The sequence below is a fragment of the Spironucleus salmonicida genome, chromosome 6 (assembly GCF_000497125.1).
Source record: "Spironucleus salmonicida strain ATCC 50377 chromosome 6, whole genome shotgun sequence".
NCBI classification, from domain to species: domain Eukaryota; phylum Fornicata; order Diplomonadida; family Hexamitidae; genus Spironucleus; species Spironucleus salmonicida.
Window position 1 is genome coordinate 835,110 of NC_090601.1, and position 23,070 is coordinate 858,179.

General features: G+C 39.1%; 13 protein-coding genes and 1 pseudogene across 13 annotated transcripts; 2 read left to right on the forward strand and 12 right to left on the reverse strand. All coding sequences in view use genetic code 6, as the record gives it.

The window, feature by feature from the left end:
* Nucleotides 1-289: 289 nt before the first annotated feature.
* On the reverse strand, nucleotides 290-1,333 carry SS50377_26080 (Cysteine-rich protein; the record flags this gene model as incomplete). The annotated part of the gene is made up of 1 exon (XM_067909899.1): nucleotides 290-1,333. The coding sequence occupies one exon, from the start codon at nucleotides 1,331-1,333 to the stop codon at nucleotides 290-292; it is 1,044 nt and encodes a 347-aa protein (XP_067762655.1).
* A 335-nt stretch (nucleotides 1,334-1,668) lies between these two features.
* Nucleotides 1,669-2,796, reverse strand: SS50377_26081 (Cysteine-rich membrane protein 1; the record flags this gene model as incomplete). The annotated part of the gene is made up of 1 exon (XM_067909900.1): nucleotides 1,669-2,796. One exon carries the CDS (start codon nucleotides 2,794-2,796, stop codon nucleotides 1,669-1,671), a length of 1,128 nt encoding a protein of 375 aa, XP_067762656.1.
* Nucleotides 2,797-3,137: 341 nt separating this feature from the next.
* Nucleotides 3,138-3,434, reverse strand: SS50377_26082 (Cysteine-rich membrane protein 2; annotated as a pseudogene).
* A 1,325-nt stretch (nucleotides 3,435-4,759) lies between these two features.
* Nucleotides 4,760-5,503, reverse strand: SS50377_26083 (Cysteine-rich membrane protein 2; the record flags this gene model as incomplete). The annotated part of the gene is made up of 1 exon (XM_067909901.1): nucleotides 4,760-5,503. One exon carries the CDS (start codon nucleotides 5,501-5,503, stop codon nucleotides 4,760-4,762), a length of 744 nt encoding a protein of 247 aa, XP_067762657.1.
* A 783-nt stretch (nucleotides 5,504-6,286) lies between these two features.
* Nucleotides 6,287-7,936, reverse strand: SS50377_26084 (uncharacterized protein; the record flags this gene model as incomplete). Its single annotated transcript, XM_067909902.1, has 1 exon — nucleotides 6,287-7,936. The coding sequence occupies one exon, from the start codon at nucleotides 7,934-7,936 to the stop codon at nucleotides 6,287-6,289; it is 1,650 nt and encodes a 549-aa protein (XP_067762658.1).
* Nucleotides 7,937-8,940: 1,004 nt separating this feature from the next.
* Nucleotides 8,941-9,984, reverse strand: SS50377_26085 (Cysteine-rich protein; the record flags this gene model as incomplete). The annotated part of the gene is made up of 1 exon (XM_067909903.1): nucleotides 8,941-9,984. The coding sequence occupies one exon, from the start codon at nucleotides 9,982-9,984 to the stop codon at nucleotides 8,941-8,943; it is 1,044 nt and encodes a 347-aa protein (XP_067762659.1).
* A 335-nt stretch (nucleotides 9,985-10,319) lies between these two features.
* SS50377_26086 (Cysteine-rich membrane protein 1) lies at nucleotides 10,320-11,447 on the reverse strand (the record flags this gene model as incomplete). The annotated part of the gene is made up of 1 exon (XM_067909904.1): nucleotides 10,320-11,447. The coding sequence occupies one exon, from the start codon at nucleotides 11,445-11,447 to the stop codon at nucleotides 10,320-10,322; it is 1,128 nt and encodes a 375-aa protein (XP_067762660.1).
* Nucleotides 11,448-11,788: 341 nt separating this feature from the next.
* SS50377_26087 (Cysteine-rich membrane protein 2) lies at nucleotides 11,789-12,760 on the reverse strand (the record flags this gene model as incomplete). The annotated part of the gene is made up of 1 exon (XM_067909905.1): nucleotides 11,789-12,760. The coding sequence occupies one exon, from the start codon at nucleotides 12,758-12,760 to the stop codon at nucleotides 11,789-11,791; it is 972 nt and encodes a 323-aa protein (XP_067762661.1).
* Nucleotides 12,761-13,076: 316 nt separating this feature from the next.
* Nucleotides 13,077-13,556, forward strand: SS50377_26088 (uncharacterized protein; the record flags this gene model as incomplete). Its single annotated transcript, XM_067909906.1, has 1 exon — nucleotides 13,077-13,556. One exon carries the CDS (start codon nucleotides 13,077-13,079, stop codon nucleotides 13,554-13,556), a length of 480 nt encoding a protein of 159 aa, XP_067762662.1.
* A 600-nt stretch (nucleotides 13,557-14,156) lies between these two features.
* On the reverse strand, nucleotides 14,157-14,435 carry SS50377_26089 (uncharacterized protein; the record flags this gene model as incomplete). The annotated part of the gene is made up of 1 exon (XM_067909907.1): nucleotides 14,157-14,435. One exon carries the CDS (start codon nucleotides 14,433-14,435, stop codon nucleotides 14,157-14,159), a length of 279 nt encoding a protein of 92 aa, XP_067762663.1.
* Nucleotides 14,436-14,629: 194 nt separating this feature from the next.
* SS50377_26090 (Transmembrane domain-containing protein) lies at nucleotides 14,630-15,940 on the reverse strand (the record flags this gene model as incomplete). Its single annotated transcript, XM_067909908.1, has 1 exon — nucleotides 14,630-15,940. One exon carries the CDS (start codon nucleotides 15,938-15,940, stop codon nucleotides 14,630-14,632), a length of 1,311 nt encoding a protein of 436 aa, XP_067762664.1.
* Nucleotides 15,941-16,769: 829 nt separating this feature from the next.
* On the forward strand, nucleotides 16,770-17,042 carry SS50377_26091 (uncharacterized protein; the record flags this gene model as incomplete). Its single annotated transcript, XM_067909909.1, has 1 exon — nucleotides 16,770-17,042. One exon carries the CDS (start codon nucleotides 16,770-16,772, stop codon nucleotides 17,040-17,042), a length of 273 nt encoding a protein of 90 aa, XP_067762665.1.
* Nucleotides 17,043-17,704: 662 nt separating this feature from the next.
* Nucleotides 17,705-18,394, reverse strand: SS50377_26092 (uncharacterized protein; the record flags this gene model as incomplete). The annotated part of the gene is made up of 1 exon (XM_067909910.1): nucleotides 17,705-18,394. One exon carries the CDS (start codon nucleotides 18,392-18,394, stop codon nucleotides 17,705-17,707), a length of 690 nt encoding a protein of 229 aa, XP_067762666.1.
* A 1,359-nt stretch (nucleotides 18,395-19,753) lies between these two features.
* SS50377_26093 (histone H3) lies at nucleotides 19,754-20,194 on the reverse strand (the record flags this gene model as incomplete). The annotated part of the gene is made up of 1 exon (XM_067909911.1): nucleotides 19,754-20,194. One exon carries the CDS (start codon nucleotides 20,192-20,194, stop codon nucleotides 19,754-19,756), a length of 441 nt encoding a protein of 146 aa, XP_067762667.1.
* Nucleotides 20,195-23,070: the final 2,876 nt, after the last annotated feature.

Genomic DNA, 23,070 nt, shown 5'->3' on the forward strand with positions numbered 1-23,070 from the left:
AGTTTATATTGAAGGGTATAATAATTAATAATAGAAAAATAGTATACAATTACTAAACCAAAAACTTCAAATATATAATAGTACGTATATAAGAAATAGCATTTCTATATTCTGAGCCAGCGGATTAGTGTTGAGATTAGGTTCAATTAGCTTATATTAGCAAAATATAAATATTGATGGCGCCTACTAGTAAGCTACTATTGTTAGTTGGCTCCACACAAAATTGATTAACCCGTTAGAGCTAACGGACTCTAGCTTATCTGAGGTTTCCCAAAACTACTAAATCACTTCAATTATTACTTCCTAGCTTTCTTGAGGAAGTACAATAGAATACAATTGCCCACACCGCATATAACCACCAAGGCTGCGATAGTGATGACCGTGATCTCCCCGCCAGAGATACCACCAAGAGCGGCCTCCTCGGATGACTTGAAACAGAACTCTCCTATCTTAGTGTAGTTACTTTTGCATTCCTCACATTTGCCTTCTGTAAGCACATAGCCTGGCAGGCAGGTGCCGCAGGTTTTGGGGGCCTTGGTGGTGCATTTACCGTCAGAAAATGTGAAGTTTACATTATCTATGCAGCCTGTACAGATTTTAGGGGATCCTGATTAGCAGCTGCAGAACTTGTTAGCGCATTTGTTGGGGTAGGCTTCGGGGGCTATACGACAGGGCAGGTGAAGCAGTTATTGGCAGTTCCACAATTGCAGGCAGTCTGCTATTCTGTACCTCCACATGGAACATTTTTTGTACTAACGCATGCCTCGTTGACATTTATAAGATTACAATCTCTAGAGCAGGTATAATCGGTGTTCAGCTCATAATCATGATTGCAAGCCGTGCATCTATCGGCACTAGTGCAGGATTTACAGTTCGTATCGCAATTATCGCATCTGTTCCCTGATGCCAAAATATTGCAGAACTTTCCAGTCGTGCAGGGAGTCTCGGCGTCACACTCATCCTTGCTGCATTAACTGCCCTTGAAGATGAAGTCTTCGTTACATACTGTGCAGGTTTCACCATCGTTATTACATGTTTTACAGTTCGCTGGACACGCCTTGCAGGCACTAGAGTCCATTACATAACTATCATTGCAAACTGTGCAGGTTTCAGCTGCGGAACAGGTCTTGCACCCGGGGGAGCAGGCCGTGCACTTATCGGTGTCCAGGAAGAACTCTGGTTGGCAGGCTGTGCAGGTAGCTAGAGCGTCCTTAGTACAGGTCTAGCAATCTGCAGCAGTGCATTTTAAGCAATCTTATGTCTCATCCGTAGCTTCCGTAGGACAAACAAAGCCTGCAGGACAAGGAGATCCCGAAGTGCAAGTTTCTGTCATTTTGGGGTGGTATGAAAATGTTATTTTTTATATGAAACTCCTACTCAGAATCATATTTTTACATAGGTATATAAAGTAAATACGAAAATTTTGAAACGTATTGTTACCTTATTAGGTGTATATTACTATACTAAGCAAAAATAGTAATATCTCCAAAAACTGCTTTGGAAGGATATTTTAGGATATTGGATATTCTGGGGACATAATTTCATATTACCATATATCTAAAATAAAACGGAAAGCTGAATCTGCTTTAATGTCGTAATAATATAATATGCAATTTTTAGAAACCCTTGCTGTATTGTATCGGCTAAGTATATGATGTTAGAATACCCTCACTTCCGCGCCCGCTTGATGAAGTAGAAGGCGAGCCCGCCGCCCACTGCGCCAGCTACCACCAGGACCGCGACCACGATGCCAGCCACGGCGCCTCCGGAGAGCTTGTTGGATGAAGACTCCTGCACGGGTAGGAAGCAGAATTCGCCTACTTTGGCGAATCCGGAAGCACAGTCCTCGCACTTAGCGTCCTTGAGGACGTAGCCGGGGAGGCAGGTGCAGCAGGTGGTGGGGGCCTTGGGTTTGCAGGCAGCAGCAGAAAATGCATAATTTTTTTCATCAACGCATCCAGTACATGTCGCAATGGCACTAGAATCGCACTTGCAAAGCTTATCGTCGCAGTTGTTGGCATCCGGAGTTGGAACCGGAGGGACCGGGCAAGTCAAGCAGTTCTTGGCTGCAGCGCCACAATTGCATGCGGTCTGCTACCCAGTAGTTCCACAGGAAGCGGCAGCAGAACTTATACACGCCTTATTTACAGGTAAATTAGTACAAGTTGCGGTGCAGGTCTGATCGGTGTTCATCTCATTGCTAGCCTTGCAGGTGGTGCATTTATCAGCACTGGTGCAGGATTAGCATTTAGATTCACAATCAGTGCATCTGTTCCCTGTTGTTAAAATGTTGCAGAACTTGCCATCAGTACATAAAGTATCAGTGTCACACTCATGCTTGTCGCATTTAGTGCCCTTGATAACGAATCCATCGTAGCACGCCGAGCAGGTCTCACCAGCATCACATTCTTTACAGTTCGCCGGACACGCTTTGCAGGAGCCAGTGGCAAGTCCGAAACCTTCGTTACAAACTGTGCAGGTATCAGCGGCAGTACAGGTCTTGCAGCCGGCGGAGCAGGCGGTACACGCAGTATCCTTCAACATGAAACCGTCGTCACAGTTTGTGCAAACGGTGCTAGAAGTGCAAGTGCCGCACCCCGCGGAACAGGCGCTGCATGCGCTACCATCTAAAATGAACCTAGGTAAGCATTCCGTACAGGTGCCCAGAGCGTCCTTAGTGCAGGTCTTACAACCGGCTACCGTACACTTGGAGCAGTCCTATATATTTTCAGTTAGTTCTCCTGGACAAACAAAGCCGTCTGGGCAATCAGATCCCGTCTTGCACGTCTCTGGCATTTTGGTGGAGTGGGAATTCGACTTCACGCCTAGGACATGCGCGGATACTTATATACACCACAACGCAGAGTGCAAGTATAAAGATTCGAACATAATGTTGTGGTTTGCAGAGTATTATTATAGTAATACAATCACGATAGCCTACCTAATTATCCTGTCGCGAATCACTCAAATTGTTGAAACCGTTTTTGGAGTGGTTTTGAAAGTACGTATATTGGCTAATATACTCGCCCGCCAGGCCACCAGACGGGAGCCGCCCTGCCCCCCGCTGGGCTGGTGTGCGCCAATGCATGCTCTGAAGCTGCCCGCGGAACGCTCCGCACTGGCGTATATGAATACCCTCACTGCTTACCTTTCTTGACGAAGTAGTAAGCCAGACCGCCGCCCACTGCGCCCACCACCACCAGGACCGCGATCACGATGCCCGCCACGGCGCCCCCGGATAGCTTGTTGGCGGAGGATGGGTCTACGTCATTAAAACAGAAGTTCCCGACCTTGGAGTAGCCGGAGGCGCAGTCCTCGCACTTGGCGTCCTTGAGGACGTACCCGGGCAGGCAGGTGCCGCAGGTGGTGGGGGCGTTAAGTTTGCACTTTGCTGAATCTAAAGTGGAGTTGGTAGCGTCAATGCAACCGGTCATATATTTGTAGCTCCATCATCACAGGTACACAGGTAATCGGTGCATGCTCCTACATCTGGTACGGGAACGACGGGACAACCGAGGCAGTTCTTGGCATCAGCCCCGCCAGCAGCGTTCCATACCTCATGTGCCTTAATTCCTGCGCACTTATTGACACCACTCTAGCTGCCTGCCCCTGTCCACCTAAAACATATTTAGTCATTACCGGTTATCACTCCTGGACAGACGAAACCTACTGACAACTCATCTCCCGTTTTCTTAATACTGCCTATTTTATCATGTAATCTAATTTTATCTTCCACAACCGAAACCGCTGGCCTCACAAACGCCCCTTATACGCCCTCCACCACCACAATTTAACTTCAGAAGCACATTTCTCACCATTTAACCTGTATTATCATGCATATTAACTACTACTCTGCATTACACCATTGCACTATTACCCGTTACGCGCTGAACCGTTCCGACAGAGAATACGAATATTCCTTATTTTGCCTATCTAGCATCATACTGTCTTCTCAGCCCTGAAATCTCCAGTCTCACCGAATTGCGGAGGTGCCCGTTATATCATACTAAAAACTTCAATTTCCCTTCCAAAACGCGAGAAACCCGCAGCGAAATCGTCGCATTCTGGCACTCATAATTTCCAGTTTCAGCCAGAAACTTGACGTGCTAAAGCGCTGCAAATCGCGTGAAAATCGCGTTTCGGCCTGCTAGGAACTGCGCAAACTGCGATTTCCAGCATGTTAAATTTTCGGGTGCTCGTTATCGCTTTGGCTGAGCGTGTTTAGCAAATATTAATGCTAATAAGCAGTGTATGGGTTATATCGGTCAGGAGTGCAGTTTACGCGGTTCTAGAGGTGAAAATTTGACTATTCGCAGGGTGTGTAAAAATGATTTTTGGGGTCGACTTAGAGGGAGAGGATTTCGTTTTTGCGGAATTTTTTGAGCGTTATATCAGTTAAGGAGAGGTAGTTAAAGTGCGAAAAGCGTCGTGTGCGCGATTTCAGTTTGCTCGAACTGATATAAGGCGAGGGCGGGAAAGCGAATTTCGAGTTTTGGTGAAAATGAGGTGGAGTGTGAACAGCTTCGGTGTAATTTTTAGCTATTTCGCTATTCAAGGGTAATTTTATTAGTCAGCGGTCTAGCACTTTTTGTCAGGCTAATTAATTGTAGTTGAAGCTACTGCGGGCGAAAAATTAGCGCATATTGTCAGCCCAACCAGCTCGCACCTTAAGCTGCACTGTATTTACAGCTTCCATTTCGTGTTAATTGAATTGTTTATAGATATTTGCATTTCATTTTCTGCAACTTTAACCTCATTTTCACTCATAGTCTTACCATGGTTGGGTATAAATTATGGTTTTCCTGCTACTAGCCGCTGTTTGCAACCTTTTTTCGACGCAGCTAATCGCTGCCCCAATTAAGCAAATTAGGATAATGACACACATAACCACAATCTCGCTACATGAAAGCGTGGATTACGATCCAGTTCCGGGACACAGGTCCTCGGGAATGCAGTACGATGCGTAGCGGACAAATGTTTGGGCGCAACGCTCGCAGCTGCCACCTTCTAGCACGTAGCCAGGGAGGCACGTCTGACATTAAATTGGCGCGGCTGTTGAAATTTTGCACGTCATGCAGTGCTATGCAGCCGCACCGCAATTGCAGCGCATTTTCTGGCCCGTAACGCCGCAACGTTGGGCGGTTTGGTCTACGCAGGCCTGGTTCAAATCCAAGTGCTGGCAGATTTTCGTGCAAGTCCTGTCGGTGTTGATTTCATAGTTTCTGTTGCAGCGAAAGCAGACGCCGCTGAGGCAATCGTAGCATTCTAGGGTGCAGCCTGGGCTGGTTCTGTAGGAAGCTAGGCTTTTCAGGGGCTCAGCGAGCGGGTGAGATATCACGCAGGTTTTCTCGAATAGTATGAAGCCATGTTGGAATTTGTCGCAGCCTTATAGGTTCGTGCACGTTTCACAGTTCGCAATGCCGCACTTTATGAACTTAGGCGGTTTTGCGACACCCCCAGTTTGGGTAGCCGCGGCTGAGGCGCTTGAGCCAGCTCCTGGCATTTTACGGGAAGAGTTTTGAGGGTGGGCCGGTAAATCTGGAATATCGAGTAAACTAAAAAACGATTTGGTGAACAATGCTAAGTATACTTTGTTATAGTTTGAATTTAAGTTTTAGCAGAAGTGGAGAGGAATAAATAATTTATTTGCTGCTATATGCAAGTGCGACCAGTGAAGATGAAAAAAGAGTTAAAAAGTATCTTTTGGACATCAACGACACTTTATTGCAAAATCGGAGCGGTATTATTCTACGAGTAATATCTGGATTTTATTAATTATTTTATATCGCGTATTATATCCATACTGGAATCATTTTAATTTCCACATAAAACGCAAAAGCTTAAAGTTTACGATTTTTACAAACATTTATCTATTATCTTATAATATACATATTAATGTTGATTTTTAATTCAAGCATATTCTACAGCAATGAATCAGCTGACTAATGCAGAGTTTTTTGGTGTGGTCTCTATGAGGAAATAGATTAGTAAAGATTTATTGAGTCCAGTACCTATATAAATATTTAGTAGTCCGCTAGTATCTACCTCGTTCACCCCTGAGGCTTTTAGCACGTTGCCGAAATAAATTTATACATTTAATTTTTATTATATATTGTTTTTATATAATAAAATTGAATACTTTAGATAATGCATGTTTATCCAAGGTTAGATCCCAACATGCGGTTATAGATGAAAATTCATTATGCATCGTATTTTGATAATATATTAACACATATCATGCAGTTTTATATATAATGTTGATACTTATAGGTCAAATTACACGAAATCACTATGTTTATTACCCAGGTTATGAATGATTTCTAGCGCGCATGTGCGCAATTAAAAATATTAAAACTGCAAAACTAGACTATCCAATGAACATTACTACTAATTACTTCCAGAATATTGAGGTAAGTCTGGCGTCATTAATAATGAAAATAGGCAGATATTCTTATTCAATGTTAACATAGGATATAGTGTCTTACTGTTTTAGAAGATTTGAAATAGCGCCTGATTCTTATTTAGTGATCGAGTTGCAATATTGTTCGTCCCTATTTGATAATTATTACTACCAAGCAAACTCATAGTTACCTATATGGATCATTATCATTGAATCATGTGTTATTTATACTACCCAAGGAAGTGGTTAGGCGGAAATACAGATTTATGTGTCAAATACGAACAATGTTATGTTTCGGTACGTTGTCAGAGCATTGTTTATCTTGTAGTACTCTTCCAGGGTCACTATGTCGTTTTGGATATATTAGATATAGAGGTACTAGGCGCTCCGCCTGCCGTCCAGCGCGATGGTGAGGTTCCCGCCGAACTCGGTGGCGTTCTCCGCATTCGTAGTATTCAGTATTACGCTCCCATCTTACTCTGGCAGGCTGGGCACCTCGTTGCTCAATTTGTAAAACTGCGTCGTGACGCCCTGGAACTGCAGCAGAGCGCGGTCGTAGACGTGTTGCTGGCAGTTCACCGCACCCGCGTTGGCGGCGAAGGTGACGCTCACATGGTCCTGGAAGGCGCTCAGTGAGATGACCTAGTAGCAATCCGCGTCACCTTCTAACTCTTCTACCAGCGCTTCACCGGTGAAGTAGATCGCAGAGGCGACCGGCATGTCGACTGCGGCGGTCTTTCCGATATTCCTCTCCGCCGCAACCGCGAGCTGGAAGTGGACCGTGCTCTCCAGATTGCTGTTCGCCACGCCCAGCACCTCCTCGCACTTAGGCTGGAACGCAGGCAGCACGTGCGCGCAGTCCACCTCGACCACCGTGAGGCCCAGCAGGTCGGCCTCGTAGTACGGCGCCACGTTGAGCACCTCTCCGTTCACGACGAGCTGCACCCACGGGCAGTCCTGGGGCACGCTCCCTATCGGGGGCTTGCACTGCTTGCGCGCCATCAGCGCCCTCACGGCGTCGGAAAGCTGCAGCTGGCAGAGGAACGGGACCCCGGTGAAGACTATCTTCTCGGGGAAGTAGTGAATGGTGTAGCCGAGCAGGCAGCTCCGCGCGTCAAGCGACTGCACCAGGTAGATGCCGGGCGAGAACACCATCTGGACCTGCTCGGCGTGGAAGTCGAACTGGATACTCGCTATGGAGGCCAGGGCCGCCTCCTGGCACGACCACTGCCGACCTTGCTAGCACGCGCGGCAGCTGTCTGCGTCCAGCGGCAGCGCGCACGCGGCAGTGCAGAGGGCGGTGGGGCACTCTAGGCGGAGCACCAGCGGGCTCGTGGCCGAGAAGGCGATGCTGCTGGCGACGAACACCGTTCGCCCCAACGTGAGGGTGGGAACCGCGAACCGGCCGTCCAGGTAGCGGCAGATGTCGGACTGTAGCGCCAGTGGCTGCGCCGTGAAAGTGGCGGATGCCGAGGCGTAGTCGTACTGCACGGAGGAGGCCGAGTCGAAGCAGGTAAACTGCAAAAGGTGGAGCATTTAGTTTTTCGTAATAATGTATAACCAATAAAATTTATAGGCTTGCCTATATTAAAAATTGCGAAAATATATTTTTAGGGGCAAAATAATAGAATTCAGATAGTAAAAAGTGTATATTAAATATACTTATTATTGTAAATAAAAGGCTATCATAGCGAAACTAAATTTTACTGTTTCCCTAGAAAATGATTCTAATGGAGTAACAAAAACTATTATTGATAGAACAAAGCATTTTTCTCGCAATAATCAATTTAGGTTAGCGATATTTTGAGTAAAAATTATAAAGTCACTTATAGTATATATTAGGGTTGGTTAAAGAGATTTAAGTTTTATTGAAGGAGTTTGATAAAAGTGGAAACATTCATTCTAATACTAGGTCACTTCCGCGCCCACTGAGCCAGCCACCGCCAGGACCGCGATCACGATGCCCCCGGCTAGCTTGTTGGATGAAGACTCCTGGGCAGGTAGGAGGCAGAAGGACCCGACCTTGGTGAATTCGGAAGCGCAGTCCTCGCACTTGGCGTCCTTGAGAAGGTAGCCGTGAAAGTGGCGGACGGGGAGTCGAAGCAGGTGAGATGCAAAAGGGGGGCCATTTGATTCTGTAAACTAGCCTTACTCTTGTAGATTAAGAGGGTGAGCCTAGTCTGGTGGAAAATGTTATAATGGGTTTTAGTGTATATTGATTAGTAGGTAATGAATAATAATTTGGAATAAAAGTTTATATTGAAGGGTATAATAATTAATAATAGAAAAATAGTATACAATTACTAAACCAAAAACTTCAAATATATAATAGTACGTATATAAGAAATAGCATTTCTATATTCTGAGCCAGCGGATTAGTGTTGAGATTAGGTTCAATTAGCTTATATTAGCAAAATATAAATATTGATGGCGCCTACTAGTAAGCTACTATTGTTAGTTGGCTCCACACAAAATTGATTAACCCGTTAGAGCTAACGGACTCTAGCTTATCTGAGGTTTCCCAAAACTACTAAATCACTTCAATTATTACTTCCTAGCTTTCTTGAGGAAGTACAATAGAATACAATTGCCCACACCGCATATAACCACCAAGGCTGCGATAGTGATGACCGTGATCTCCCCGCCAGAGATACCACCAAGAGCGGCCTCCTCGGATGACTTGAAACAGAACTCTCCTATCTTAGTGTAGTTACTTTTGCATTCCTCACATTTGCCTTCTGTAAGCACATAGCCTGGCAGGCAGGTGCCGCAGGTTTTGGGGGCCTTGGTGGTGCATTTACCGTCAGAAAATGTGAAGTTTACATTATCTATGCAGCCTGTACAGATTTTAGGGGATCCTGATTAGCAGCTGCAGAACTTGTTAGCGCATTTGTTGGGGTAGGCTTCGGGGGCTATACGACAGGGCAGGTGAAGCAGTTATTGGCAGTTCCACAATTGCAGGCAGTCTGCTATTCTGTACCTCCACATGGAACATTTTTTGTACTAACGCATGCCTCGTTGACATTTATAAGATTACAATCTCTAGAGCAGGTATAATCGGTGTTCAGCTCATAATCATGATTGCAAGCCGTGCATCTATCGGCACTAGTGCAGGATTTACAGTTCGTATCGCAATTATCGCATCTGTTCCCTGATGCCAAAATATTGCAGAACTTTCCAGTCGTGCAGGGAGTCTCGGCGTCACACTCATCCTTGCTGCATTAACTGCCCTTGAAGATGAAGTCTTCGTTACATACTGTGCAGGTTTCACCATCGTTATTACATGTTTTACAGTTCGCTGGACACGCCTTGCAGGCACTAGAGTCCATTACATAACTATCATTGCAAACTGTGCAGGTTTCAGCTGCGGAACAGGTCTTGCACCCGGGGGAGCAGGCCGTGCACTTATCGGTGTCCAGGAAGAACTCTGGTTGGCAGGCTGTGCAGGTAGCTAGAGCGTCCTTAGTACAGGTCTAGCAATCTGCAGCAGTGCATTTTAAGCAATCTTATGTCTCATCCGTAGCTTCCGTAGGACAAACAAAGCCTGCAGGACAAGGAGATCCCGAAGTGCAAGTTTCTGTCATTTTGGGGTGGTATGAAAATGTTATTTTTTATATGAAACTCCTACTCAGAATCATATTTTTACATAGGTATATAAAGTAAATACGAAAATTTTGAAACGTATTGTTACCTTATTAGGTGTATATTACTATACTAAGCAAAAATAGTAATATCTCCAAAAACTGCTTTGGAAGGATATTTTAGGATATTGGATATTCTGGGGACATAATTTCATATTACCATATATCTAAAATAAAACGGAAAGCTGAATCTGCTTTAATGTCGTAATAATATAATATGCAATTTTTAGAAACCCTTGCTGTATTGTATCGGCTAAGTATATGATGTTAGAATACCCTCACTTCCGCGCCCGCTTGATGAAGTAGAAGGCGAGCCCGCCGCCCACTGCGCCAGCTACCACCAGGACCGCGACCACGATGCCAGCCACGGCGCCTCCGGAGAGCTTGTTGGATGAAGACTCCTGCACGGGTAGGAAGCAGAATTCGCCTACTTTGGCGAATCCGGAAGCACAGTCCTCGCACTTAGCGTCCTTGAGGACGTAGCCGGGGAGGCAGGTGCAGCAGGTGGTGGGGGCCTTGGGTTTGCAGGCAGCAGCAGAAAATGCATAATTTTTTTCATCAACGCATCCAGTACATGTCGCAATGGCACTAGAATCGCACTTGCAAAGCTTATCGTCGCAGTTGTTGGCATCCGGAGTTGGAACCGGAGGGACCGGGCAAGTCAAGCAGTTCTTGGCTGCAGCGCCACAATTGCATGCGGTCTGCTACCCAGTAGTTCCACAGGAAGCGGCAGCAGAACTTATACACGCCTTATTTACAGGTAAATTAGTACAAGTTGCGGTGCAGGTCTGATCGGTGTTCATCTCATTGCTAGCCTTGCAGGTGGTGCATTTATCAGCACTGGTGCAGGATTAGCATTTAGATTCACAATCAGTGCATCTGTTCCCTGTTGTTAAAATGTTGCAGAACTTGCCATCAGTACATAAAGTATCAGTGTCACACTCATGCTTGTCGCATTTAGTGCCCTTGATAACGAATCCATCGTAGCACGCCGAGCAGGTCTCACCAGCATCACATTCTTTACAGTTCGCCGGACACGCTTTGCAGGAGCCAGTGGCAAGTCCGAAACCTTCGTTACAAACTGTGCAGGTATCAGCGGCAGTACAGGTCTTGCAGCCGGCGGAGCAGGCGGTACACGCAGTATCCTTCAACATGAAACCGTCGTCACAGTTTGTGCAAACGGTGCTAGAAGTGCAAGTGCCGCACCCCGCGGAACAGGCGCTGCATGCGCTACCATCTAAAATGAACCTAGGTAAGCATTCCGTACAGGTGCCCAGAGCGTCCTTAGTGCAGGTCTTACAACCGGCTACCGTACACTTGGAGCAGTCCTATATATTTTCAGTTAGTTCTCCTGGACAAACAAAGCCGTCTGGGCAATCAGATCCCGTCTTGCACGTCTCTGGCATTTTGGTGGAGTGGGAATTCGACTTCACGCCTAGGACATGCGCGGATACTTATATACACCACAACGCAGAGTGCAAGTATAAAGATTCGAACATAATGTTGTGGTTTGCAGAGTATTATTATAGTAATACAATCACGATAGCCTACCTAATTATCCTGTCGCGAATCACTCAAATTGTTGAAACCGTTTTTGGAGTGGTTTTGAAAGTACGTATATTGGCTAATATACTCGCCCGCCAGGCCACCAGACGGGAGCCGCCCTGCCCCCCGCTGGGCTGGTGTGCGCCAATGCATGCTCTGAAGCTGCCCGCGGAACGCTCCGCACTGGCGTATATGAATACCCTCACTGCTTACCTTTCTTGACGAAGTAGTAAGCCAGACCGCCGCCCACTGCGCCCACCACCACCAGGACCGCGATCACGATGCCCGCCACGGCGCCCCCGGATAGCTTGTTGGCGGAGGATGGGTCTACGTCATTAAAACAGAAGTTCCCGACCTTGGAGTAGCCGGAGGCGCAGTCCTCGCACTTGGCGTCCTTGAGGACGTACCCGGGCAGGCAGGTGCCGCAGGTGGTGGGGGCGTTAAGTTTGCACTTTGCTGAATCTAAAGTGTAGTTAGTAGTGTCAATGCAGCCGGTGCAGGCTCCTTTAGCTTCATCGGTACAGGTGCACAGGGGGTCGTCGCAGGTTCCTGGGGCGGGTACGGGAACGACGGGGCATGCGAGGCAGTTCTTGGCGGTAACACCGCAATTACAGGCGGTCTTCTGGTCTGACACACCGCACGCGACTCCGGCGGCACCGGTGCAGGCCTCGTTTACCTTTGGGTCGGCGCACTTGGTGGTGCAGGTCTGATCGGTATTCATCTCGTCGGTGTCCTTGCAGGTCGTGCACTTGGTGAGGCTGCTGCAGTTGCCGCAGGTGGCAGAGCAATCAGTGCAGACGTTTCCGGTGGCCTTGATCTCGCAAAACTTAGTATCTGCACAAGGTTTTGTGTCGTCGCACGCGTTTACTATGGCACCTTTGGCAACACAGGCATCAGCCTTAACTTCATATCCATCGGCACATACCGTGCACTTAGCTGCAGAATCGCAAGTAGTGCAGTTGGCGGAGCATGCCTTGCAAGATGTATCTGGATCCAAGAAAAAGTTAGGAGCGCATGCGCTGCAGACATCTACTGAACCGATAGCGCATCCAACACAATGTTCTGCAGCAGATGTGCAGTCGACGCAGTCTAGCAGATTATCAGCAGTGGCCGCAGCGGGACATGCCTTCATAGATGGGCAAACTTTTTCAGCGTTATCGCACTTTTCAGCCATTATTGGAGTTTTAATAAAGATACAGTTTAAAAAAATACTTTCTATTAGTTGATTATATTGCTGAAGATAAATGCAAAAAAATAAAAAATAATATAATACTAACTGCTATAGATTACGTATTCTTACTTGAACAGAAAAACTATATTAATATAACTAATACCATTAATAAATTATATATAAAACAAATAAAAACAATATTTGCATAATTTGAGTGCATATCTGATAATAACAAATTACTTTCGGATCACAATAATAGATAAAATACAATAACCGTAAAAAGAAGTCAGTTTATCAACATTAAGTGAAAACAATTGAGATGAAAATATTAGTAATTAATTTAAAGAAATTGAGATATTTAGTAAAAGTTGTGCCTCAGATAATTAAACCTTGTGAAGTTTATGCGTATACTCTTTAATTACCAGATAGCTACAATATAGTAAATTCATATTTTGCGGACAGAAACTACTGTAACTATAACTTAGTTGCTATTACATATTTATCTAATTAATTCATTGTACACTATCATATTATCACTATATTAGTTAAATCGGCATGTATAAACTACTCATCACCCTTTACATTGATTACTGCGAACTAACTGTATTCAGATATTTCAGCAAACAGCTGGCACAAGATTAATATTACATCACGTCGATATTTTTTTCAATATTATCTGCAAAAATTACCTAAACTAAGTTCATTCATTATTTCGTATCAGCCCCACGTCAGGGAATAATTGTTGGTACGACTTAGCCAATAGTATTCTCCAGAAATTAAATATTACTATTATATGTGATAAATTAATTACACAGTTAATGTTTATCATATTTCTCTCATTCAATATAATTTAATGTCAGCACGCTGGTGTTAGTCTCTCACATGCACCCATTCCGTGTTTTGTCGTCTTAAGGGGCACAATTAATTATTAGACAGACACTGCAAATTGTTACTGCAATAATTAATTTTTACCTTCCATCTCAATTTTGATAACTTGCTGACTAAGCTGGATTAAATTATATAGTAATATGTGTATATTAATTAAAATGAAAATTACTCTTTTCAACAGCCAATCGGCCCCTGCGACTACCATAAAAGCAGGTATTCTTATTTCTATGTCCTTACGCAGGATTTTAGATTATTGAATGAGTAACATTGCTACAACCGTGATTGGCTATAGAGCTAATGGAAAGATTGTGCTATCCTTCGTATAACAATAATCAACATATTTTTTCGGGTTAAAATCAACCAATTTGAATGAATCGTATATGTAAGAGCTTCATGTGCCCATGAGTGTGTGAGATGAGTTAGTAGATATAATGAGACGTAGATTGCAGTTTAGCATAGAGAACTGAAATTCTACTATCCAGTAATTCTGGCAAATATGGTTATTTTCAGTTCAGGAAAACTTATTTTGACCTGGTTAGAGTTAGTAGCGCTAAAAGCTATCAAATTGGTGTTAAAAGCTATTTATACGTCTTACAGTAGTAAGTAAGTTGCAGAAGCTAGTGTTTTGATTAGTTCCACCAACCATGGCGTAGAACTTTAGATACAAGAGCTTTTAACTGTCAAAGAAAGCCAAAACTGTCTTATAAAGCATAATAAATTTTATTTCAAACTCTACTTCACTCGACTCTTACTCTCCCTCCATGTAGTCTTCCACGCTTAGATTGCCCATTTTTGAACGTTCTGTATTAACTTGAATCCATATTTTTATTACAACACAAATGTAAATAATAACTTTTAGAATAATTAGAATTCAATACTTATATATACGATATTAGTAATATTTTTGTAAATCATCCTAATTAATAACATATAACCAAACAAAAATAAAGAATAACACATTGGTAACATAATGGTAAAGATCACTCAGTTCTAAGCGCGGTGTATATATTTGGATATGTTACCCTGTGTTGGCTCTAAGCCATTCTGCTCAATATCTGGTCTGGAGATTGATTAAATATCCTGTTCGTGTGACTCTTTTAACATAGAGCTCCTCGAAATATGCAGGGCCTCAAACCACACAGCATACGCAATTCCTACACCGAACCCTAAGAAATATGCCGGCCTTGTCGGCCAGTCAGACAAATCGGTTGTAAGCGCCCCGCCCTGATAATCAGTGCATTTGAGCACATTTACGATCAGAATATTGTACAAAATCTACTAAAAGTAGACGTAAAATGCTATCAAAAGCGGCGTTGCCAAAACGATAAAAATCAGCATCCACACAAACATGCGCAGCCAGCGATTTTTGCGCAGCGGTGTGAGGCAGAATTCGTCGTAGAAGATCGGCGCGAGCCTGTTTCCGGTGATTTGGAACGGAAGCCACGATAGCGCTGCCATGCCCCATACCGAGTGCCCCACGAGCTGCGGGTTCGCTCCCACGTTCGGCAGGCTGCGGAAAATGACGTAGCGGTGGAAAAGCCAGCCGATTAGCGTGCAAAGTGCGACAGGGACCTGGATTCCAACGAAAAGGATCCCGAACTTCGACATGTCGCTGCGGAAGCCGCTGAAATCGGCGTTCCGGAAGATCCCGTGCCCCATGAGGTTCACGATTGGGATCCACTGCATGTACCCAGCGATCTGGGCAAGGTTTGAGACGGGGGACAGCGCCCTGCCAATCCACACTCCCCAAATGCCCCAGGTCCAGATTTCTGCGCAAACTCCGGCAGCGAAGGGGTCCATTTCCTTCAAAAAGTGGAAGTTGGCGAGGACCGTATGGGAGGTTATGACGACGAAGGTGATGACCTGGTGCGTGCCAATGAACGCGCCGTATGGTGGAAGGGTGAATAGTACTTGCCCTGCTGCATCGACTCGCGTGTAGAAAACGCAGTCGAAAATGAATGATTGGACGAAAATTGATACGGTAGCGGTAACGACGAGGATCGAGAAATAGGTAGAGAAGACGACAAGGTGTGAATGCCTGGAGCACCATTCTTTGATTTTAGGATATCCTGTAACGCAGGGGTAAAAGAAAACTTGGTGGACTGCAACTTCAGTTGCAATGGAAGGCGCGTAAAGAAGCATGTTCCTCTTACTAAGTCCCAGTAGGAGGAAATAAAAGAATATCATGGCAACGCCTATAGCCATGCAGATGATAACGTCTATCACGACAGCTATAATGGCTACTGAGAGTCTCAGTGGTTTAGATTTAGACCGATTTTCTATGTAAGCGTCCATTAAGTTTGTAAAAAGGTGAATATCAATTATAATCTGTAAAAGTAATTTGAAGGTTTATTAATTTCGATATTGATGATAATATCAAAATTTCTTCTATTAACTTTAATTTCTAGTTACTCAAAAAATTTATATTTAATAATATTAACTGTTCAATCAGTTAACATACAAATTTATGTATACTGATCTTGTATAGTTAAACAAAACAATTTCAAATATATTATTATAAATAAAATATATAATAAACAAAATAGTCAATTGTATAGAACGCCTCTAAAGAGAATTTACCGAATAATTTGAGTCATTTACACAAGAAATCGAAGTTTATAAAATAGATTAAGATATATGAGCAGTGATTCACAATTTAAACGATGCAGAAACCCACCAGACCCTCATATATACGTCTTTAGCATATGAAAGAACACAAGAGAGCTGGGAAGATTAGCCCGTAGATTGATACGAGCATAAATATAATAGAATGAGATATGGGATGTTTTAGAGCAGCAAGCTTAGATTGGACTTCTTGGTCAACCTATACACCGGCAGTACCTAGCAGAGAGCCTCTGATTCAGAATACCAGTTATGATTTAGTTTATTACGTCAAATATGTAAATTTTGGAGATTTAACTTAAATAATTCCGTTTTAGTTATCTTCAGGGCTATAAAAATTGTTTAGTAGATTATTCTATCTCATTCAGACTTAATTGAATTTGTTAATACTTTTGTGTAGTCTTCTCTTTTTGTATAATTAAAGAAACTTTGGTTTTTTCTTGTTTCTTCAGTTAAATTTACTCCTATTAATAGTAATCCTTCAGCCGAGAAACTTTGCAAAATGGGTAACTGCATTAGCAATATGGAAACAAGTATCAAAGACGAGATTGAGCGCAACATCCTAGGAATCTATTAGAATATAGCTGAAATTTTCCCTACCAGAACACAAGAACACCAGTGCGATATATGTGAATACTCTAAGCTGATCACCTACTCCATCACCAGTACTGTGTTCGAAGAACCAGACAACTCACTCATTGAAGATCCCCGAACTGGTCTGCACAGCTTGCGGTAATCCTTCGACGGCGTTAGTATGCTGGAAACCTGCCTATGAGAGCCGCTCCATCCGCCTCTGCTGCCAGAGACTTCTGGGGATATGGTTTGTTTTGCGTTTCAGTGGAAGATTAAGTACAGGTTCTTCCATTATTTATATTGGTTATACTATTTTTGGGATCATGACCCTGCTTTGGATATTGTTATCTTAATTGAATTTTTGGGTATGCACTAATAAGTTCAATGATATCTTCTATTTTGTAGTAGATTCTTTCTAAGTAGGTATAAATTATGTCCCGTTCACGGTTAAATTGGCTTAATTATAACAGGAAGACCGTGTCCGCGCCATTTTTGTTAGGCTTAGATTATCTTTCTTTGGTTATGGAATATTTTAATAAATCTGAAGTGATAAGTTTAAATTTGTCGTATAAGCGCCTTAAGACTTCGGACGAGATTTTGCATTATAGTTCCTATAGTTTTCGTTATAAAACACTGACAGTTTCAGTGCTTTATTATGCGCTTTAAGTGTATTTAAATATGCTGTAATATGAGGAGATTTACGATTTAAGTCCAAGGTGTTCAGATTGTTTAGATATGTTTAATAAAGTGAATTTTCAAATTTTCGATAATTCATTTTCTAGAAATATAATATTAAATCCTTGAATATTATTATAAATAATCTGAAAAAGTAAAAGTTGAAAAATAAATTTAAATGAATAGTTATCATTCTATGTTGCTACCAATGTGAATCCAGTTTTCATCAAGATAAATATAATCTACCTGCGTTTCCGATACTGCTAAAGCATTAGTGTATGAAATGTCGTATAGGGAAAATCTGTTGTCAAAGTATTATGATAGACTTGCTAATTAGTTTTAAGATAATATTGTATTGCCAATTAGGTTAGTTAGTCGAATTGCAAATTTCCCAATATATACGTGGTCTGGTATTGCAGAGCGAGTAAATACTACAGGTTCTAGGAATTCAAGACTGTCTTTTGTCCCATTGACATCAAGCTAAGCAATAACTTGAGCCCCCATATTGAAAAACCTTTTAAGGGTTATATTTTCTATCTTGATTCCATTAAAAATACGTTCCTGGTACAAATAAAGCCAAAATCCTGAATTAAACGCATACTTCTCTATTTGGTATTGAACATCATGATTTGTGTAAAATGTTTTACGTCGAGAGATATTAGTCTAACTATATCCGAAGCAGGTAGAATCAGTATTGCTGTGATCGCATTTATACCCCTAAAACCATACAGATAGCATATTATCTTTTATGGTAATACCATCAAAATATCGCTAATCTGTACTAATATTTTAGTCATAATTGAATTTAGATACTTCTGATTATTAAGTTAATAATTTAAGCAACTGGTCGCATAATGTTTTAACTATTTACTATCCCATCTCGCCATTCAATTAATTTTTAATTTCCTCAGATATAATACCAGCTAAAGCATTATATATTATTTAAAGACCAGCAATAAATTTTATTTAAATGTATTTAGTTAAATTTTTGTCTATTAAGTAACAATAATATATTTATTTTTACATTCATCATCAGGATATGTAACTCTTCCATTTGTAAATATTTAGAAATCTTATACTGAAATAGTTAAGCTTCCACTATCAGTTATATATGGAAATGTTTATTATGTGATTTATAATTAAAATTTGATTACCATGGTAATATTGTTCATAGATATTAAAACAGAGGTCTCATGTGTATTCATAATTAAATTTCCTATACTTAGATCAGAAAATTAACCATTAGTAAGATCAATTATAAATACAGAGAACTTTAAACTTATATTTGGAAGTTAAAGTGTTCCCTAAATTTCAGAAATTGCTATTGCGATATTTTTTTAAGAATACTTCGATAATCCTTCTGAAGTAAGCATTACCTGCATAGAACCATCATATTTGTTAATACTAGGTTAAAGTGAAGCGAAAGTAGTTACATAGCATTACTTCAGTAATACTAAAATCATTTTACGAATGTTAAAATTATTAAAGAATAGTGGATTGTCTACAGTTTTTATATTATTTTTACAGATTCCTGCAATTTTTATGCAATCTAATAAATATTTATACTATTACCATCATTACTAATCGTTTTATAAGTGAACAGTTTCAATTTCTAATAAATATATCGCATTAATTTACTTAATTTAACATATTTTAACAATTTATATGAGAAAATATTATGAATTATATATTATCTCCATTATTTTACTTCAAGTGATACGAAATACTCTAATTTTTACTTTGTTTCGACTATAGATTTAATTATAATCTAGTTATGATTATCATTATCGTATATAAAATTCATTTTAATTTATAATTTACCGTGATACATTCGTCATTAGTATTTCTTAAAACCAGGAACACTTTCTTTAATATATTATATATCATTTATTTAATTTCAGACTTGTGTAAATACTATTAATTTAAATAATTTAACTTGCAATATTTATATACAAAAATTAAAATAAATAATTTTAAGCAAACCAACATGAAAATCTTATATAACTATTATATAATAGCTTAGATACCGTGAAAAGTATCAATAGTAAATATTTAGTTTGATACTATAATTGTATTATTTGAGCATCTGCAATTAAATTAAATTACATGGATTTAGGCTTAAAACTTTTTATCAAAAAATGAATAAAACCCACTTTCTATATCTATTCTCTATATATTAAACTAAAAATTATTAGTCATCAACTTCTACTAAATAATGATAGTGTTTTAAAAGTCAAGTCACTTCATGGAAAGAGCCCATGCTGGCCTTGTAATTGTAATGTATAACTGAACGTCCTTTTCCATTATGGTTACTCTATGAGCATGTTGGGCAAGCAGCTGAGAATCGGACAATGTCCTGATTAAAACTGCTTCGGCAGCCTCCTAGAGAGCCTGAAGAGCCTGGCCCTAGAAACGGATTTCAGCACTACCATAATCCTGAGCAACAGCACGGACAAGTCTTGCAAAAGGATTACGAGGGATGACACAATTGGTATCTTTTTGCATCCGCCTAATTTCACGATCGGCAACTACGCCCTATCTGGAGCGACGGTGAGCTTTCACGGTCTTGTCAGAGACTGACTTGCGGGCAATTACCTTTTTGGCAACTATTGTCTTACGAGGTGCCTTGATGCCTTTGCGAGCGCCTGAGCGTGATATAGTATTTTTAACTCTAGCCATATATTCTAGTGAAACGGAATTTCGCTTCGCGGAAAGGGATAGTATAATGAAATAAAGTATATAATAATTATTATTATTTAAAATTTAGAGCTTAAACATAAACCTATAGAATTAAAAGTAAATTATAGTGAATATTAAACTAAGAAATGAATCTCTTCTATTTAATAGCAGTGTATAGTAAATATATCGGAAAACATACCTTTTAGCTAACTTGGAGCTATATTTGCAGTTATGAATTTTATTTAAGTAAATATTATCATACATTTATCCTCGTTGCTGAAGTGGATTAAATAGTATCACTATGGAGTAAGCAAATATTAGGTAATGAAAATATATGCAAACGACTATTTAGCTGTAGTCATTAGACAATGTTAATACAATAACTTACTAAACCTATAAATATCATTAACTAAAAATAAAATTACGATTAGTATTTAAAATTAAATTTCTAAATTCTGATTATTACGTTGAGAAGATATCTATATATGTTAATGCAAATAAATATATAACTTTTCAATTTAAAAAAATGGTATTTCGGAGATATTTTATAATTAGTTGCTAACATTTGTAAAACCTTGATCTACTAAAACTAAGATTATAAATATTTGTATTATATTTTGTTACCAAAATTGGTATACACTAAATTAATCTCAATAATAATATTCTATCGTGGTTTTTTGTGATAAATGTTTATATTACTTAACTAAACACTAACTGCTTTGAGGTGTACTTAAGTAAAACGTAATTAACTTATGTTTTATTCAATAAATCATAAAACTATTCTAATAATATTATTTTTATAAATTTATACTATAGTTAATTTAATTCTAGTTAATTTTTAAAGATTAGATTTTTAATACTGTTTTCTTACGTATTTTCAAATATTAGCGATTAAAATGTTATTTTATTTATTATAACAAGCTAGATTTTCATAAAATCTACAAGAGATGTTTCTATTTAAGATGTATTATAAGATAAAGATAATATTAATTAAGTAGGTTATAATTAATAATATTGAGAAAATCACAAAAACGAAAGGTGGCTATTATATGGAGTGGAAAATAATGTAATTTGTTTCTTTTGTCTATATATTCGTTTATAATTAATAATTGATATCAATCCTAAAATTACACCGAGAAAAAGCAGTATGCAGCACACAGTTAGAGGAACAAAATCTGGGAGCATTTTATAAAAATTAAAATTATTCACTAGATGCAAATAATTATATACAAAATAGTGTAGAGTGAAATATATACAAAATTATGTATACCTATTAAACTTATTAGGTTAAAATGATATCATTCAATACGTAAAAGAAATTATAAATATTTATATTATTATGTAATTATATATAATCTTTAATAAAATATGTTAAATTATTATTCTAGGTATCAATTAAATGTTAATATATAATCATTGCTATAATTTCTGATACCAACATGAATATAAAGTTAATGTAATTTTTTATTATTAATATTTTAAGCAATTATCTTTTCCTTTTTTCTTTTCATTCTAAAATTCGATATTAAATGAAGTTTAAAGTATCTGAATTGAATTTTAATCTAAATTCATATTATAATATTATAAAGAATCAAGTATAAAGCACACTATTTTTATAATTATTATAATACTTGAAAATCTAATTTAATATCTTAAGTTCCTTATAGTTGTTGATTATTGCACTCAGTAATATTTTAATAAAACCACTTCAGCTAATGATCATCATTTGCATTGTCAAGTTGCATTATAATTAGCCAATATTTCTCTTAACATTATGTATCAAATAGTATTAATACAATAGTATGTTATTCAACGTGTCTATTTTTGCGTACGATTCTTACCTTGTCAATTATTTTAAGTTTACTATATGAAAAGCATAAGAATGGATCAATTTTTTGTTTAAACAGTGAAGCTTGTAAATAATCAACAATATAATTAGTTGATTGATCAACTAATGATAAGTTTCTGCTTATTTTGGATTTTTATCAACAGCCATCTTTATACAATAAGTTTAATGAGATAATTAGTAATCTATTTACAGTAAGTTACTACTTATGAAATATGTTTTTAAAAGCAGAAAATTTTACTTTTTAAATAATTAAAAATCAACTTATTTTACAATAATATGTAGTAAATTAATATATATAATAATGACCAAATACAATTGAGATAAACTAAATTCAATATTTAGAACAATTTTATTCACGTATTTAAACTAAAAATTAATCAAGATATATCCCATATAATATCAAATATAAATAGTATAATGTCAAAGAACTAGCAATCGTAGACATTTAAATTAATTTTTTATAAAATGATTATTATTTTTATTAAAATATTACGTAAAATTATTACGGCTTTTATAGGTTAATTACAGAACTTAAATTCATAGTTTATATAATATAAAATGTTTTAAAACCAACTACACTTTCTGATTATCAATAATATATCAAACTCTTATAAATATAGGTAATGTAGTTGTTTTCAAATCTGTAAATTTTTATTATAAGCATTAATAATTTAAAGAATAATTTTTAATACAAATCTCATAATATTACTATACACTAATCAATTGTCAGCTTTTAAATTAGGTAAAAATAAGTCATATAAGCACAATGTACAATATCATTTTACAGGTGTATCAAATTAACCTCAAGGAATACCAGCTAAAGCTCCTATAAAATAAAGAAAGTAAGAAGTAGATCTGTAGTAGTCTTTAAATATAAATAATACTAATTCATTTATTCTTCATAAAAGGACTAATAACTTAGCGAGAGAGATTTCTCTTTCATCTCCGGAATTAACACAATTGAAAAAGTAAAATCAGTATTTGTTAGAAATAGATAATTTAATAGATCCAGACTGTCCATATTTTT